The following is a 14,421-nucleotide window of genomic DNA, read 5'->3' on the forward strand; positions in this document are numbered from 1 at the left end:
GGTTAAAAGGGAAAGACAAAGTAAGCATACAATAATATAAACTGAATTAAATGAATGCAATCAGAAGAACAATGCTTTCTTTGAAAAAATGCACAGGTGAACAGGTTTTCATTCTGGACTTACCGTTGGGATACACATGGCATTTAATGGCTATTGGAAGCCATTATATTATAGCTAAACATATTTCCTATACCTACACAGAATTATTTCACTTCAAACGAGCAATAAATCCAAAGAATGTAGTTAATAAACTACAGGTGTGATCGCTAGCTTTAATCGTTATACTAAGTCGCCATCCAGTGGTGAAAAGTGAAACTACAGAAAGGCTCAAAGGTCAATGATAAACCCCAAAAGTGTACAACACTGAAGACTGCTAACGGTTCAGCCAGTTAATCCATCAGCTGCTGAAATATATATTGTAGTTTATTTTTTATTTGTCAAACATCATTTACAAATTTAGACAGTAGCTGGGCTTTCATAGATAAAGAAACAGTACCTCAATAATAATAATAATAAAATCTCTTAAGCACTCTCACTTTCTATTAGTTTCTTAAAAGAAATACCAATAATATCATAAAAAGAATCATAAAACACTTTCCAGATGGACCAAAATTATGTGAAGTTTGATTTTCATAAACTAGGTAATCTTACAATCTAGGACTTCCTCCTGTATGTGTGTGTGTGTGTGTGTGTGTGTGTGTGTGTGTGTATATATATATATATATATATATATATATATATATATATATATATGTATATATATATGTATGTATATATATATGTATATATATATGTATATATATATATATATATATGTATATGTATATATATATATATATATATATATATATATATATATATATATATGTATGTATATATATATATATATATATATATATATATATATATATATATATATATATATATATATATATATATAAACAAAATAGAAGATAGATTAAGAGAGATAAGAAATAATATTAATATACTTCACATTTATATGTATATTTAATGTGTGTGTGTGTGTATATATTAGTATGATGTATAGTATGCTGTGAATTAATTATAAAGTGTATTGTAAATAACACTATTAATATGCCCTGATTTGGATGTAAAATAATTTTAAAAATAATTAGAAAAAAAAAATCTTCAATTATTTGTGCTCCTTGTTGTCTGTGTTTTAGCGCCTAATTGAAACCGTCAACGGCACATCTGTGTCTGCGGGAAAACAATCACGTTATTAGTATTTCCGGTCATTCCCTCTGACTGACGACAAAGCATCAGTTGTGGGGCTTTTTGTTGCCAAACAAAGACGTAAGAAAATGTGTTTTACGAACATTTACGCGATTAGTTAATAAGGAGCTGAATGAAACTGTGCTCCGTGATGAAATGTTTTTAAAGTGTGATCAGAGACAGCCTGACCTCCCCCACCCCAGATAAAGATAGAGTTGACTTGTTGTTAGCAGGCTCGGCTAAACAAACCCGCTAGCCCGCGCTGATCTTTTTATAGCAGAGAGGGGGAGCCAGAGACTTACAACAGACCGACAACCAAGCTCTCATCCCAACAACAGTCCCCTTATTTTTTTCTTCTTTGAAGTTACCCCAAGCTAAGGTAAATATGAAACCCTCTCAGAATTTCTGCTAAGTCCGTATTCGCGTTCCCTAACCACATTTAGACACATTTCCATTTGGGTTTTTTTCGACGGAACGGCTCTGTCGTTCTCCTCCGGCGCGCCCCCGTGGCGGGAAGCGCGTGACCCGGCGTCGCGCTCGTGCGTAGAGTCCGAGGCTTCTGGGGAGCTCGCGGAGGCCTCGCGACACACAAACACGGGCGAGTGTTTTTGTGTGGAAACTCAAACGGATCATATACAAATACCCCTCGCGCATTGTGATGAACGAAAGCGTTTCGTCGTGCGACGTACAGCGTTAGGAAAGAATGGAGGAAAGCAAAAAGTATTTTTATTGTTCGCGAAGGGAGACAGAAAGATGTGCGTAGCCGAACTAGCTTTCGCGAGTGTTTAGCTTAGCAAAGGCTATCGTTTGTTAAGACTAAATGGCTACACTTTTGACAGAAAATTGTATATAAAATAACTGAATTTGTTATTTAAATGAGTAAGTACACAATCGGCTCGGGTTTATATAAAAAAATCCACCTATCAGAACAGAGCAATGCTAACTAACGTTAGCGAGCATCTGCAAGGAATCTATTAAGTCGCGAGCTAACGCTTTGCTAATAGTCAAAATCATCTCTAATCATCTCTCATTTACCCACGAACGGCTTGAATGCTTGTTATGGTAAATATTAACAATCTCTGGTGTTCATAACTTCGCTATGTTCGTCATGTTTTGAGTCATTACGGCTGAATAAACGTCAGTGAAATGCTTTGAGGATGAATGGTTCCTCTCTCCAACAATCGACTTGTCAACACTGTGTTTTTGGTCATTTTGTGTCTCCCTGTTTGTACAGATGTGATGCTTCACTCCATTGCAATTGCAGCCACATCCTATAATAGCATCTCGCATCAACGATTGAGAGAATAATATATAAATTAGGCACTTAATTGCATTCAGAACTTAAGCAAGCTGAAAGTCGTTTTCCACTTGTTTTCGGTGAGAAATATAAATATGCAATGGCTTTAGACGTTGAAATCGTTTCTGATTGTGCAGTTTTATTTTCTAGCGTCAAGAGGTTTGATTATGAAATGATGCATTATGTGCTTATCGCTGGCGAGTTGTTGTCATGAAACCTGCATGCAAGCGATCGGAATGGATTCATGAATATAAATAAGTGAAGTATTGGCATTTAAAGGGACAGTGCAACAGAAATGCCCTTTTGCATTTGTAGTCTGCCCGTCGGAGATCAGCTCTGGATTGTTTACCTTCCCAATACAGTTTCACATGCAAATGATTCATGAATATTAATGCACTCTAAATAGCCCGGATGCGGAAATGCATTCTTGGGATACTGTCTCTTTTGATAACATGGAAGAGGATTTTATGATTGTTATATGTATTTAAACACACACACACATCTTGTTGTCTTCTGAGCAGTGATGTGGTATATTGTTTTGCTTAAGTGCAAGATGTGTTTTTGTTAAATTATGTGAGATCTGCTTCTTAGCATCTCCTCTTTTGTGCTTACTATGTGCTGTCAATCTCCCAGCTGTCATTGGTCCCCTAGGGAGACAGGGTTGGGCTTGCATATCTAATTGAGGGGTGTGTCCTCGGTCATCCTCTGTCAGTCCAGAGTGGGTGTGTCCGTCCGTCAGGCTGTCTGCACTGTTTGTAGATGTTATCTGTCTCACATAATGTTCCTCTACATGGCCGTTAGTGTACAAAGAAATCAATGCACCTGTTACAGACAGTAAGTCTGAGTGGACTGATTCTGCCAGGAAGCATAGTGTCTGTTTTGAAATGAGTGTATCATTTGTGCTGCTTTATTCAAGTCAGTGAGACTCAAACCCTCTTTCTTTTTGTAGGACTGAGTGAGATGTGAGGGATGGTCAGCGTATAAATATCTCTGTGGAACTCTGTGTGCATAAGACTTCTGTGCCCAGCCGTCAGTATGAATGGGGACATGCCACATGTGCCCATCACAACCCTTGCTGGGATCGCTGGTCTCACTGACTGTAAGTACATGCATCACACTACTCATACTTCACTGGCCAATGGAGCGCAACGGTAACCACCCATATTTACATCGGATTTGGCTCTAGAATTATTTTTCCCATTCATTGATTTGTAAAGATTTTACAAAAATTCTACAATGTGTAGAAGCCATGAGCCAAGTTGCAAGATGAACATCACAACATTGCAATATTTTGCTTTAAAACACAAATAACTGTGGACTTAAATAATTGTATGTGTGAGTGAACAATTCATCCCATGAGGCATTGCAAATGAAGTAATTGGGAAATAAAAATGGTCAAATATAAAACTATTGATTTATTTTTTTTAGACTTACCAGTGAATACACATTTAAGGTTTTTTTTTTTTTTTTGCTATTAGGGCTGCTCATAATTAACTGGTTAGCCGACAAATAATTTTTACTGATTAATACTGTTGGTTAAATGGTTTAAAAACATTTGCTGTGTGGTTAAACAATACGCTACACATATCAAATTAAGCTTTTGAGAAAAAACCCCAGACAACTTGTGTATAAGTCACATTTTATTATTACATTAATGTAATAAAGGCCTAAATAAAACAGAACGTTTACAAACATTATAAACTCTATAAACAAGCTATAGGCTATTTTTTGATTTCCCCTCACTCCACAATAAATCATTTTAGGGTTCGCATTTTGCGACCTTTTTTCCTGCCGGTGCGACGACATTTTGTTAGAGGTCGCACTGGTGCCGCCACCATGTTGCCCAACTGATAAGAGCTGCGTTTGTGTTGCGTATGAGAAACATCAAACGGCAAATAAAACGAAAGTGAAATGAAACCACGCTACTGATTTGACGCAAAATGGTGGTTTCGTTTCACTTTTATTATTCGTTTATTATCTCGGAGCAATACTAGACATGGCAGCTCCAGCTCAGTACAGGTACTCGCTGGCCAAAAGCTGGGAGATGCGGTGTAGCAACGCTAACTGTAACCATGGTATTGTGGCAGAAAAAGTCTAATGTTTTTACATAATGGGGTTCGTACCCCCCAAGGGTTCGTACAACCTTTTAAGAGTGAAATTCAAGAGCTTTCAAGTGCTTCACAATTTTTCCAGCACTTAAAAGCTCTAAATATTATCCAATTTTAATGTTATTTTTAATTTGATAATTGGTAAAAGTAAAAGTTTAAATATGTAGAAAAACTAAAACTTCATGGCAAACAAACACTTTTATTTCAAAAAAGACATGAAATTACCACTATAACAAGTATATGGCGGCAGAGGAGCACTTATTGACTTATATGCTATTTCCGCTAATATATGGAAAAAAGTCTTTCTCTTGAAAAACTTGTCTTTTGTGTAATTCAGTCACAATTTGAAGAAAAGTAAAGAATGCTCCTTTTATAATCACTGAAGCTGTCTGTCAGTTCAGTATGATACTATAAAAGAGCAATGGTACATTTAATCAGAGTAGAATATTTAAATGTTCCCTGTAAAAATGAGGTTTTGGCATGTTGTAAATAACAAGGTAATTTTATCCAGTGTTGGGCTCACGTAGCCTACCTCTCTCATTCGGCACAAATCCAAATGTTTCTATGTTTGCAATGTATTTGGATGCTGAACTATTATTTATGTAAACTAGGCTTTGTACTTTACTTGCGTTCCAATATCCGCATAAAACATCATCCTTCACGTGTGCAGAAATGTGCTTGGTATAACACCACAGTGAGGCGGGGGTCACGCTCAACAGCACAGATTGTACTATGGACTATTTAAGTTGAGAAGTGTAACTCTATATGTTTGGTTTGACTGTTTTTTTATTCTGATAATGAACAGGCTGCAATGTCAAGTTTGCAAGAGCTGATATGTTGTGTGTGCGTGAGGCGTCTGCGCGAATTTTTCGACATAAAAGCAGAAAAACCTGTTTACACTTTCATTTGTGTACACTCACAATAAAAAACAACAACATTGTGCTTTTGTAAAATAAAGAAAACAAACAGGATGCGATTTCTGCCGTCTCGGTTTCCTTGTTTGTGGACACGTCACAAAAGTAAACCGAAATTCACCATATAGGCTAATACTTTTGTTTTGTTAATCTGTTATTTACTTAAGTGAAAATATTATGCGTATTTAGGACTTTATCCTTATAGATGATTTGATTAGTTTTTCTCCGTTTACAGAAGCGCTGCAGGTGCGCGTGTTTTGTTCATGCTTCTATTTGCGCATGTAAAACTAAACCCTTGGAAAATTTTGTTATTTTTATTGGGTCACAGACACTTATCCATTCTAATTTAACTCAAACTTCTTGGTTAATGAGCGCTTAACGCATTTCAGTTGTCGGTTAGGGAAAAAAAAAAACGAAGTGATCATCCCTCATATAACTCCAAATCCAAAAAAGTTAGGACATTTTGAAAAATGCAATAAAATCGAGAATCTGTGATTCTCTTTCAAATGCATTTTACTGACAAAAGTACAATTTTTTTTTTTCACTGAACAACACTGAAGCAAATTTTGATTATGACGGCTGCAACACTACTAAAAAGTTGGGAGAGAGGCATGTTGGGTGACACATGACCTTTCCTTTCAATTAGACTTTTTTTATAGTTATAGTTTTTTACTGGAATTGAGGATACTAACTGTTGCAGTTTTCAGGATTTTTTGCCCAATCTCGCCTGATACAAGACAGCTGCTCAACAGTCTGTGGTTGTTGTTGTTTGATTCTTTTCATTATAGGCCATACATTTTCATTAGGAGACAAATCTGGACTGCATGCAGACCAGTCAAGCACATCCACTCTATGGTACAGTGTCTACAAAACCACTCTGTTGTAGCACATGCTGAATGAGGCCTGGCATTGTCTTGCTTCACAGTAAAGATGTCATCTTGATGCCATTAAATGTCTCTATACAATCCCAATATTTGCCTCCACGTCAGAGGTACCTTCACGCACATGCAAGTCACCCATGCCGTTTTCACTGATGCATCCCCATACCATTACAGATGTTTGCTTTTGTACTATACCTGTCACTGATGAAAGTCTGGATTTTTTACATTATTAAATTTACATTGAGTTCTCAGTCCCAAAGACGAAAGGGATGGTCCTTGGACTCATCTGACTGCAGCACACATTTCCACTGCCTTTTAGAGCATCTGAGATGAGCTCGAGCCCAGAGAACTCAGTGGCATCTCTGCATTGAACAGATGTATAGCTTTCTCCTTGCGTAACAGAGATTCTGCACAGTTAGCTGTGTCACAGACTGTGTTGTGTGACTGTGAACTGGCAGTGGTTTTCCAAAGCACTCCCATGTGGCTGTGTTTAAAGTCCAACTGAAATCAAAATTGACCCTATTTACTTTGTTAGCGCATATTACTAGTCTTGTGGTGAACAATTAATCCGTGCAAGTAAATATAAAAAAAAATCTAAATCAAAATCTGAAAAGTTACTTCCGGTCTGGAATGGCGTCTTTTTCTGATGACGTAGGTTTGACGGCTTGGGTTGAAAACGCTTAACCACTCCCCTCAAACCGTTAGTCTGCTATGAGCAAGAGATTGAGAGGAGGAGCGCTAAGTAAAACCCTGCCCTCTGTTCAATATTCCGTTTCACTTGGAAATACGTCATAACACTGGAGAAAAGTCGTTTGCAACTTCCGGTTCACAGGGACTTTAAAGGGGTGGTATAATGCCCTTTTCACAAGATGTAATATGATGTCCCCAGAGTGTGTGTGTGTGAAGTTTTAGCTCAAAATACCCCACAAATATTTTTATATAGCATGTTAAAGTTGTCACTTTTTGAGGGTGACAAAAATGCAAATGAGCTGGCCCTTTAAATGCAAATGAGCTGCTGCTCGCCCCAGAGGTCGGGGTTTCAAGAGCTTGTGTGTTAGCAGCTCCGATTACCTCACACGGACACACACTAAAATGACAGAAACTGTTCTGCCTTTTATGTTTAAACGGAGTCAGACAAAGATGGAGAGACTCAAGAAGTGAAATCACGTAGAATGCAACCGGACGTCTCTGAATGGTTAGTTGATGAATTTATGTTGCTGATGTGGAGTTAAATATCTTCAATTAGCATATTCTGTCATGATAATCTATAAATCGCTCGTATAGGAACTGTTGTGAGATGCACACAGAGTGACTTTCTATTGCATGTGAAGAGACTTAAGCAGACTCACAAATGTGCTCGACTACAACAACTCTGCCTCTTCTCAACATCGACTGCGTGTTCCCAGGGGGCGGGGCTTATGTAAATTTTAGGGTTGGTGATGTCACTAACCCATGAGGAATGTGGTGTAGTCTCTACCAGCCGTTTGTTGTAGTCCTTAAACGATTTCTTTAAAAGCAAATATCTCCCTTTGCTTTGAACTTTGAGCATTGTAACTTTGCAGATGTTGTTTATGCTCAAACAGAAACATTACACACTAACTAAAGTTAGAAAAGTCAAATCATAATCAACCACCCCTTTAACACAATGGTTTCTCATGCAGGGCCATCTGAGGGCTCAAAGGTCATGCACATTCAACAGAGTTTTCCTGCCTTGCCGTACATGTACTGAGATTTCTCTGGATTCCCTGAATCTTTTCAAAATATTATGTTGGTGAAAGGTGAAAGACCTAACAAATTTTTTTTTTTTTTGCAATCTAGCTTTGAGAAATGTGATTTTTGAATTGTTTTACAATTCTCATGATATTTGGCACAAAGTTATGAGCTGTAACCCATCTTTGCTTGCAAAAACTGAGCTGCTCCTTTTACACTCAATCACAATACCCTCACCTATTACCAATTCAACTGTGGACGGTTTCAAAAGCGCTTAACTTGGATACTCTATAAGCTTTCACTTTTATTTAGCCTCTGTCCCAAATATTTTGTAGTGTGTAGCAGCCATCAAAATTTTGGTTAGTGAAAAAAATGTCATATCTTTTCTTTGTACTTTTGTCAGTTAAATAAAGTTGAAAGAGAATTAACAAATCACAGATTCTTGATTTTATTGCATTTTTCAAAATGTCCAGACCCAACTTTTCTGGATTTGGGGTGATATATATGTATATGTGTGTGTGTGTGTATGTATGTATGTATGTATGTGTGTGTGTGTGTGTGTGTGTATGTGTCTATGTATGTGTGTATATGTAGTTAAGTAAATTAAATTAGACATTTCATTTGTGGATTCTGAGGAAGCATTTACTATTGCATGCTTGAGTTTATGATGGGTCTGTCTTGTACAGTTTGTACATTATCGTTAAATCAGTTTCTGTGGAGAGAATGAAAGGAATTTTTACTTCCAATATTGTACTCTTGCGTTCTATTGCTAGATTATGAAGAGAATGTGCATGCAAGTTTATTGGAGGTCATAAGGATGGTTTCCTATTAAAAAAAAAAAAAAAAAAAAAAGTTAATGTTCTCATTGGGTATGATAAAGCAATCTAGTTTTTTACAGTTGCCAAACATTACTGTTGTATTGGACTGGTGTGTGGTCAGGTGTTTGTGTATTTTCTGTTTAAAACAGGTTTTTTACAATTTATAATTAAGCAATGAGAGACTCAAATGCTTTGTTTTTATAAAGCTGTTACATCAACAAAAAATAAAATAAATTGCACTACCAATTTAAAAGGGTAAGATGATAATTTATTTTAAATAATACTTTTTTAGAAGAAATCTCTTGTAATCACCGAAACTGCATCATGTCTGCAGTCTTCAGTGTCACATGATCCCTCAGAAAGTATGTTGATTTGCTGCTAAAGAAACATTTCTTTTTATCAATGTTGAAAACAGATGTACTGCTTTAATATTTTTATTTAAACCATGATACATTTTTTCATGATTCTTTGATGAATAGAAAGTTCAAAACAGCATTTGAAATAAAAAATAGTTTGTAACATTATTAAACTAAATTTAAATCTTCATTTAATTATTATTTTGACCAAATACATTATCATTCTTCCACTATAAGATACAATTACTGATATATAAACAATAACATTATTCTTTGGGTGCCATGTAATGATATCCAAAGTAACAGGTGTTTTGCACATGGTTACTGCATTGTGTTATTTATACTTGTATACTTTATTGTTATAACATTTTGCTCATACTTTCCACACCTTTTTAAAGGCTCATTTATATTCTTGTATTTGTTGTATTTTAAATTGATATGTTATATTAATAACTATATATATATTTTGTGTAATTAAATGTTACTTTGGTCCTGTTTAATATAGATTCATTTATTTCTTCTGGTTTCAGAGTTAAATACAATGAGGAGAAATAATATTTTTTAATTATTGTTATTATTATTTCACCCTAATGCTAAAACTATGTAAGACAATTACTTCATAAATAAAATATAATTTAAAAAATAATTAAATATGTTATATTATATATATATATATATATATATATATATATATATATATATATATATATATATATATATATATATATATATATATATATATATATATATATATATATATATATATATATATATATAAATGTTAAATATAATTTAACATAAATCATTACTATTTGTCACCCTTTACATCTGTCTATGGGTTTTGCAAATATTTAACCAATGAGAAGTATTAAAAAGAGCTTGTGACCAAATCTTTTAACTTGCCATTGCCTCCTCAAACTCTGTTAAACTTCATAACTCTGCCCCATTTCTTTTGTGAATGAAGTTTGGAGCGTCGCTGCGTTAAATAAATAACTGGTTCTCTGAATAAGTCCAGTGTTTTCTTAAAGTTCTTTAAGTATTAAGAAATACTTGATATATAAAGGGTAATCTTTTATGTATTTGAGGAGCGGAGAAGAGCGTCTTGCATTTGCCATTGAGTCACAGCCAAATGTGCGTAGCGCTTCATTATAATGTGAGATTTTGGCCAAATGACAGAGAAAAACAGAAAATAAACGAGCGCCCACATAGCTACAATAATCTTCATAACCTTTAAGCTGATGAAAATGTGATGTGATGAACTGACTCCCTCAGATGCAGCCGTTCTAATGAAGAAAAACACTACATTCACTGGACAAAAACGTACTAACTTCATTTGAGCTTGATTTTGGAAAAGCGGTAATAACACGCGGAAGTATATGATCACATATAAAGCCACAATATCAAATTTGACGACAGTGTATAATTGTTTTTCCCCATTTCCTTAAAAGTAGTGGTTTTGGTCATACTGTGGGAGGGGTGTGGGGGGCCCAAAATTTGCTTTTGCATATTTCACAATATGAGGTAAATCTGTAAAAGGGATGTTTTACATTGGGTCCTTCAGAACATCTCTGACTGCACTTTAGGTGCCTGTTAGATTTCTACCCTGCGAGCCCTTGTAATAAAGAATACATGGCCTTATTGCACTCTGTTTGTTTGTACAGTGTTGAACCAGCTGCCCCTGCCCTCCCCTTTACCGGGCACCACCACTAAGAGTCTGCTGTACAGCGGGCGTGTAGCTGAGGAAGTGGGGCGTCTGATGGGCTGCAGAGATGAAACTCTGGTTTCTCAGCTTGCCAGTGGCCTCAGCCAGGTCTCCTCGGAGCACATGTGAGTTTCTGCTTACATTTACCCTGTACATAAACCACACACCTGCATGCCTCCTCTGTCTCTTTCTGTCTAAAGGCCTGGGTATGCTTAATTTTCTGCGTTCCGCTCCGTATCACACAAGGTCATGTCCGCACAGCTTTCAAAGTTTACCCAGCAGCGGATGAATGCGGATGTTCGAAACACATTAGAGGGCAGCACTGAGTCGTATCATGTACAGGACATTCGCTCGAAAGGATAGAAGAAGAAAAGTAGTGGATCCGCCATTGCATTCAAAGTTTAGAACAAGAACCAAAACAGAAACAATGGAGAAGGATAGGTTGCTTTGTTTACTGTTTTGCATCTCTCTTTACGCACTCTGACTTGTGCAGTACATCATAACTCTGTGTATTGCCACCTAGTGGACTCAACATTCACCGTCCGCGTGGTCTGCAGACCCTCCTGATGAAGAAAATTCCGTCACATGGACAGTGCGCGGCTCGTCACAAAACGCGGACAGCCGAAGTACACTTTGGGATTAACTCTCTGCACTTGCAGGTCTATCAGTACATGGGCCCTATGAAATCCTATTTATTTTCCTCAGTTTAAAGTTTTCTGGATTCTATTTGATGGTTTAATTAAATTTAATTAGTAATCAAAAAGGATGTCTAATCAGTTGAATTTATAAAACTTTAATAATTAATATAATAACAATTAAATAAATGAATATTTCTGGATTCTGTTCTTAAATTAATCAGAAAAGGTGTTCATCAAATGAATGCATTCAACTAATAGTTTAATTAATCTTTTAAAATGTAATCAAATAAAATTCTAGAAAGTTCTGCACAACAGGTTTACTGTTTACTTTAAAAGTAATGCTTTACAATATTGCATTACTCCCTTTAAAAAGTAATTAATTGCATTACTTAGTTACTTTTTATAGAAAGTAATGCATTGTTACATTTGCGTTACTTTTTCTCACCTGGGTTGGGCTTGCTTGTTTGTTTTTTAATAACAAAATAAAGTTCTATTTTTGCCAAATGTAAAGGCCCTTTCACACCAAAAGTAAAATGAATAAGCCTCAAGTGGAAGTTGAAATTCATGTCTGTATGTTTAATAAAGTGAGATTAAATACATAAAGTACATTATCATATTTTATTATTGCAGGTTTGTGTAATATTGAGTTTGATTTCAGTTTTCCTTTTCTTTTTGAGGAATACTGAATCTGTTTTTGTGCCAGGGATGCATTCTCACATTCAGTCTAGAGCTACAATAGCTATCATATTTACACAGCACAATTTCTCTGCACTTAAAGCCCTTGCACACTGAGTGCGAAATTCGCGTCCGAAATTTTCGCACGTTAAAAAATAAATACAACCTCACGTTGTCAATCACACTTGCACACTGCCTCCGAAACTTTCGTCCGTCAAAAAAAAAATCGGATCGGGTTCGATTTTCTGCGTTTTTCGCATCAGTAACAAGCATTTGAATGGTGTTTTGACAGTTTAGAGCCACAGAATGACGGATACGAAAAAACGCATGCGAAAATTTCGGATTCAGTGTGCAAGGACCTTTACTCCTGATTTAGAAAAGCTGTCAGTCCAATGCCTTACCTAACTAGTTAGTTGAAAAAAGTCAAATTACCCCCAACACTGGCCCTATGTACTCTGTCAGTGGTTTGTGAGTGTGTCAAATCTGATATGATTTCCACAGAGAGCTGAAGGATAACCTGGGCAGTGATGATTTGGAGGGAGATGTTCCAGTTCTGCTGCAGCTTTTGCTGTCCAGAAACCCCACCATCTTCAGGAATAAGACTGCACCCAGCACTCCCCAGTATCCAGCCCAGGCGGGTAAGCACACAGGGAGACCGATATTACTACAAGGTTTACAGATTGCACTTGCAATCAGTTCAACCTGAAGAAATAACAGTTTTATGTTCAATACTGTACTTTTTGCTTTTGTAACAATGCTAGCTGATTGGTTGCCAGTTTGCTGTCAGGTGCATGTGGTGGAAATTCACCTGTAAGATGAAGTCAGGTCTCTCTTACAGAGTATTTAATTAGCACAAACATACATATTCATTACTCATTGAACAAAGACTGTTGCAATTGGTTGGATAAGTTAATGGATCTACTTGAGTCGTCCTCTCTACATCTTAATATAAATATCATTACTCCCACCAAAGCATGTAATGATATGTGTGTCTGCCTACAGAATAGACATATTATGCCTCCCTTTCCTCTCCCAAAAAGATGGTTACAATTAGGGCTACTGAAAGAGGCGTTGTGTTTTATTTGACCTTGTGATGTTCCTTTATACTAAGAAAATAACATTTTTGAAAACCGAATGAATTATTTCTCTGTAACATAACCATTAGTTCATACACACATGCGTGTTAAAACAATCAGTATATAAAATCAAGCTTTATGTTAATATAAAAAGCATATAAATAAATGTTTCCACATCCAATGTACTTGCCACTGCTCCATTCTTCACTACACTACACCTGCATTACATTGATCGCATCACAAAACAATCCATGCTGATATGTGTCAGAATATGTTGTGTACGAAAGCTATAATATGTTTGCAAACTTATCTATTTTAAAAACATACTGTTTTATGTTCTGTGGCTTCATTGCGATGACTTAATGGGTGCTTCTCAATATCCCTCCTCATTTCCTCGCTCCTCCATCCTCCATCCTATGACCCGGAAACCGATCGAGCTCAGCCATCCCGAAGGACATCTCAATTCTCTAATTGTACCGTGAGGAACGAGGAGTGAGGAAGCTTCCAGAGGAGTTATGAGCGAGGATACACGGGTGTTTCCTTTGCGGAAGTGTTTTATCGACTAAATGTGACGCATGCATAAATTCTCCTCCCCCTTCACATCGGTCACAATCATTTTAATTTATACTTTACCTTTGCAGTTTAAATAAACCACACATCTCACATTTCAACAGGGTATCTTGCTTTACTATTATTTATTATGAATTTCTTAAATAACCAAACTAAAACAACATAAGGGCAGATCCTTTGAGCGCTGCTGATGACGCTGTGAAGTGATGCTTGAGTGATCAAGTATTCCAATGTATAAATAAGCTTTCCTTCGATTCCTCCGTCCTCCTTTTCTTTCCTTGCAGCCTTCCCTCGCATCCTACAGGGGGTGGAGCTGAGACGCGAGGAAAGGAAACGAGGACGCAAAAATAAGAATTGAGAAGCACCCATTGACTGATTGATGTCATTCTTTCCTATTTTAGCAGCAAAAAAAAAAGCTAGCCATATTTAAACTTTTAGTAAAC

General features: G+C 36.3%; 1 protein-coding gene across 2 annotated transcripts in view; it reads left to right on the forward strand.

Annotated features, from left to right (window-relative positions):
- The first annotated feature begins 1,270 nt into the window (after positions 1-1,270).
- The window catches only part of nipbla (NIPBL cohesin loading factor a), a 47,787-nt gene continuing 34,636 nt past the window's right edge, over positions 1,271-14,421 (forward strand). The window contains exons 1-4 of one of the 2 annotated variants that reach the window (XM_079872449.1): positions 1,271-1,612; positions 3,480-3,629; positions 10,979-11,144; positions 12,834-12,970. In XM_079872449.1, coding sequence (XP_079728575.1) covers positions 3,566-3,629; positions 10,979-11,144; positions 12,834-12,970 — 367 coding nt within the window. In that variant the 5' untranslated portion in view covers positions 1,271-1,612; positions 3,480-3,565. Of the gene's footprint in view, positions 1,613-1,763; positions 2,296-3,479; positions 3,630-10,978; positions 11,145-12,833; positions 12,971-14,421 lie in introns of those variants that run through there. The other variant, XM_079872450.1, reaches the window with a different exon arrangement.

This window comes from Squalius cephalus (genome assembly GCF_949319135.1).
Source record: "Squalius cephalus genome assembly, chromosome: 5".
Lineage (NCBI taxonomy): Eukaryota > Metazoa > Chordata > Actinopteri > Cypriniformes > Leuciscidae > Squalius > Squalius cephalus.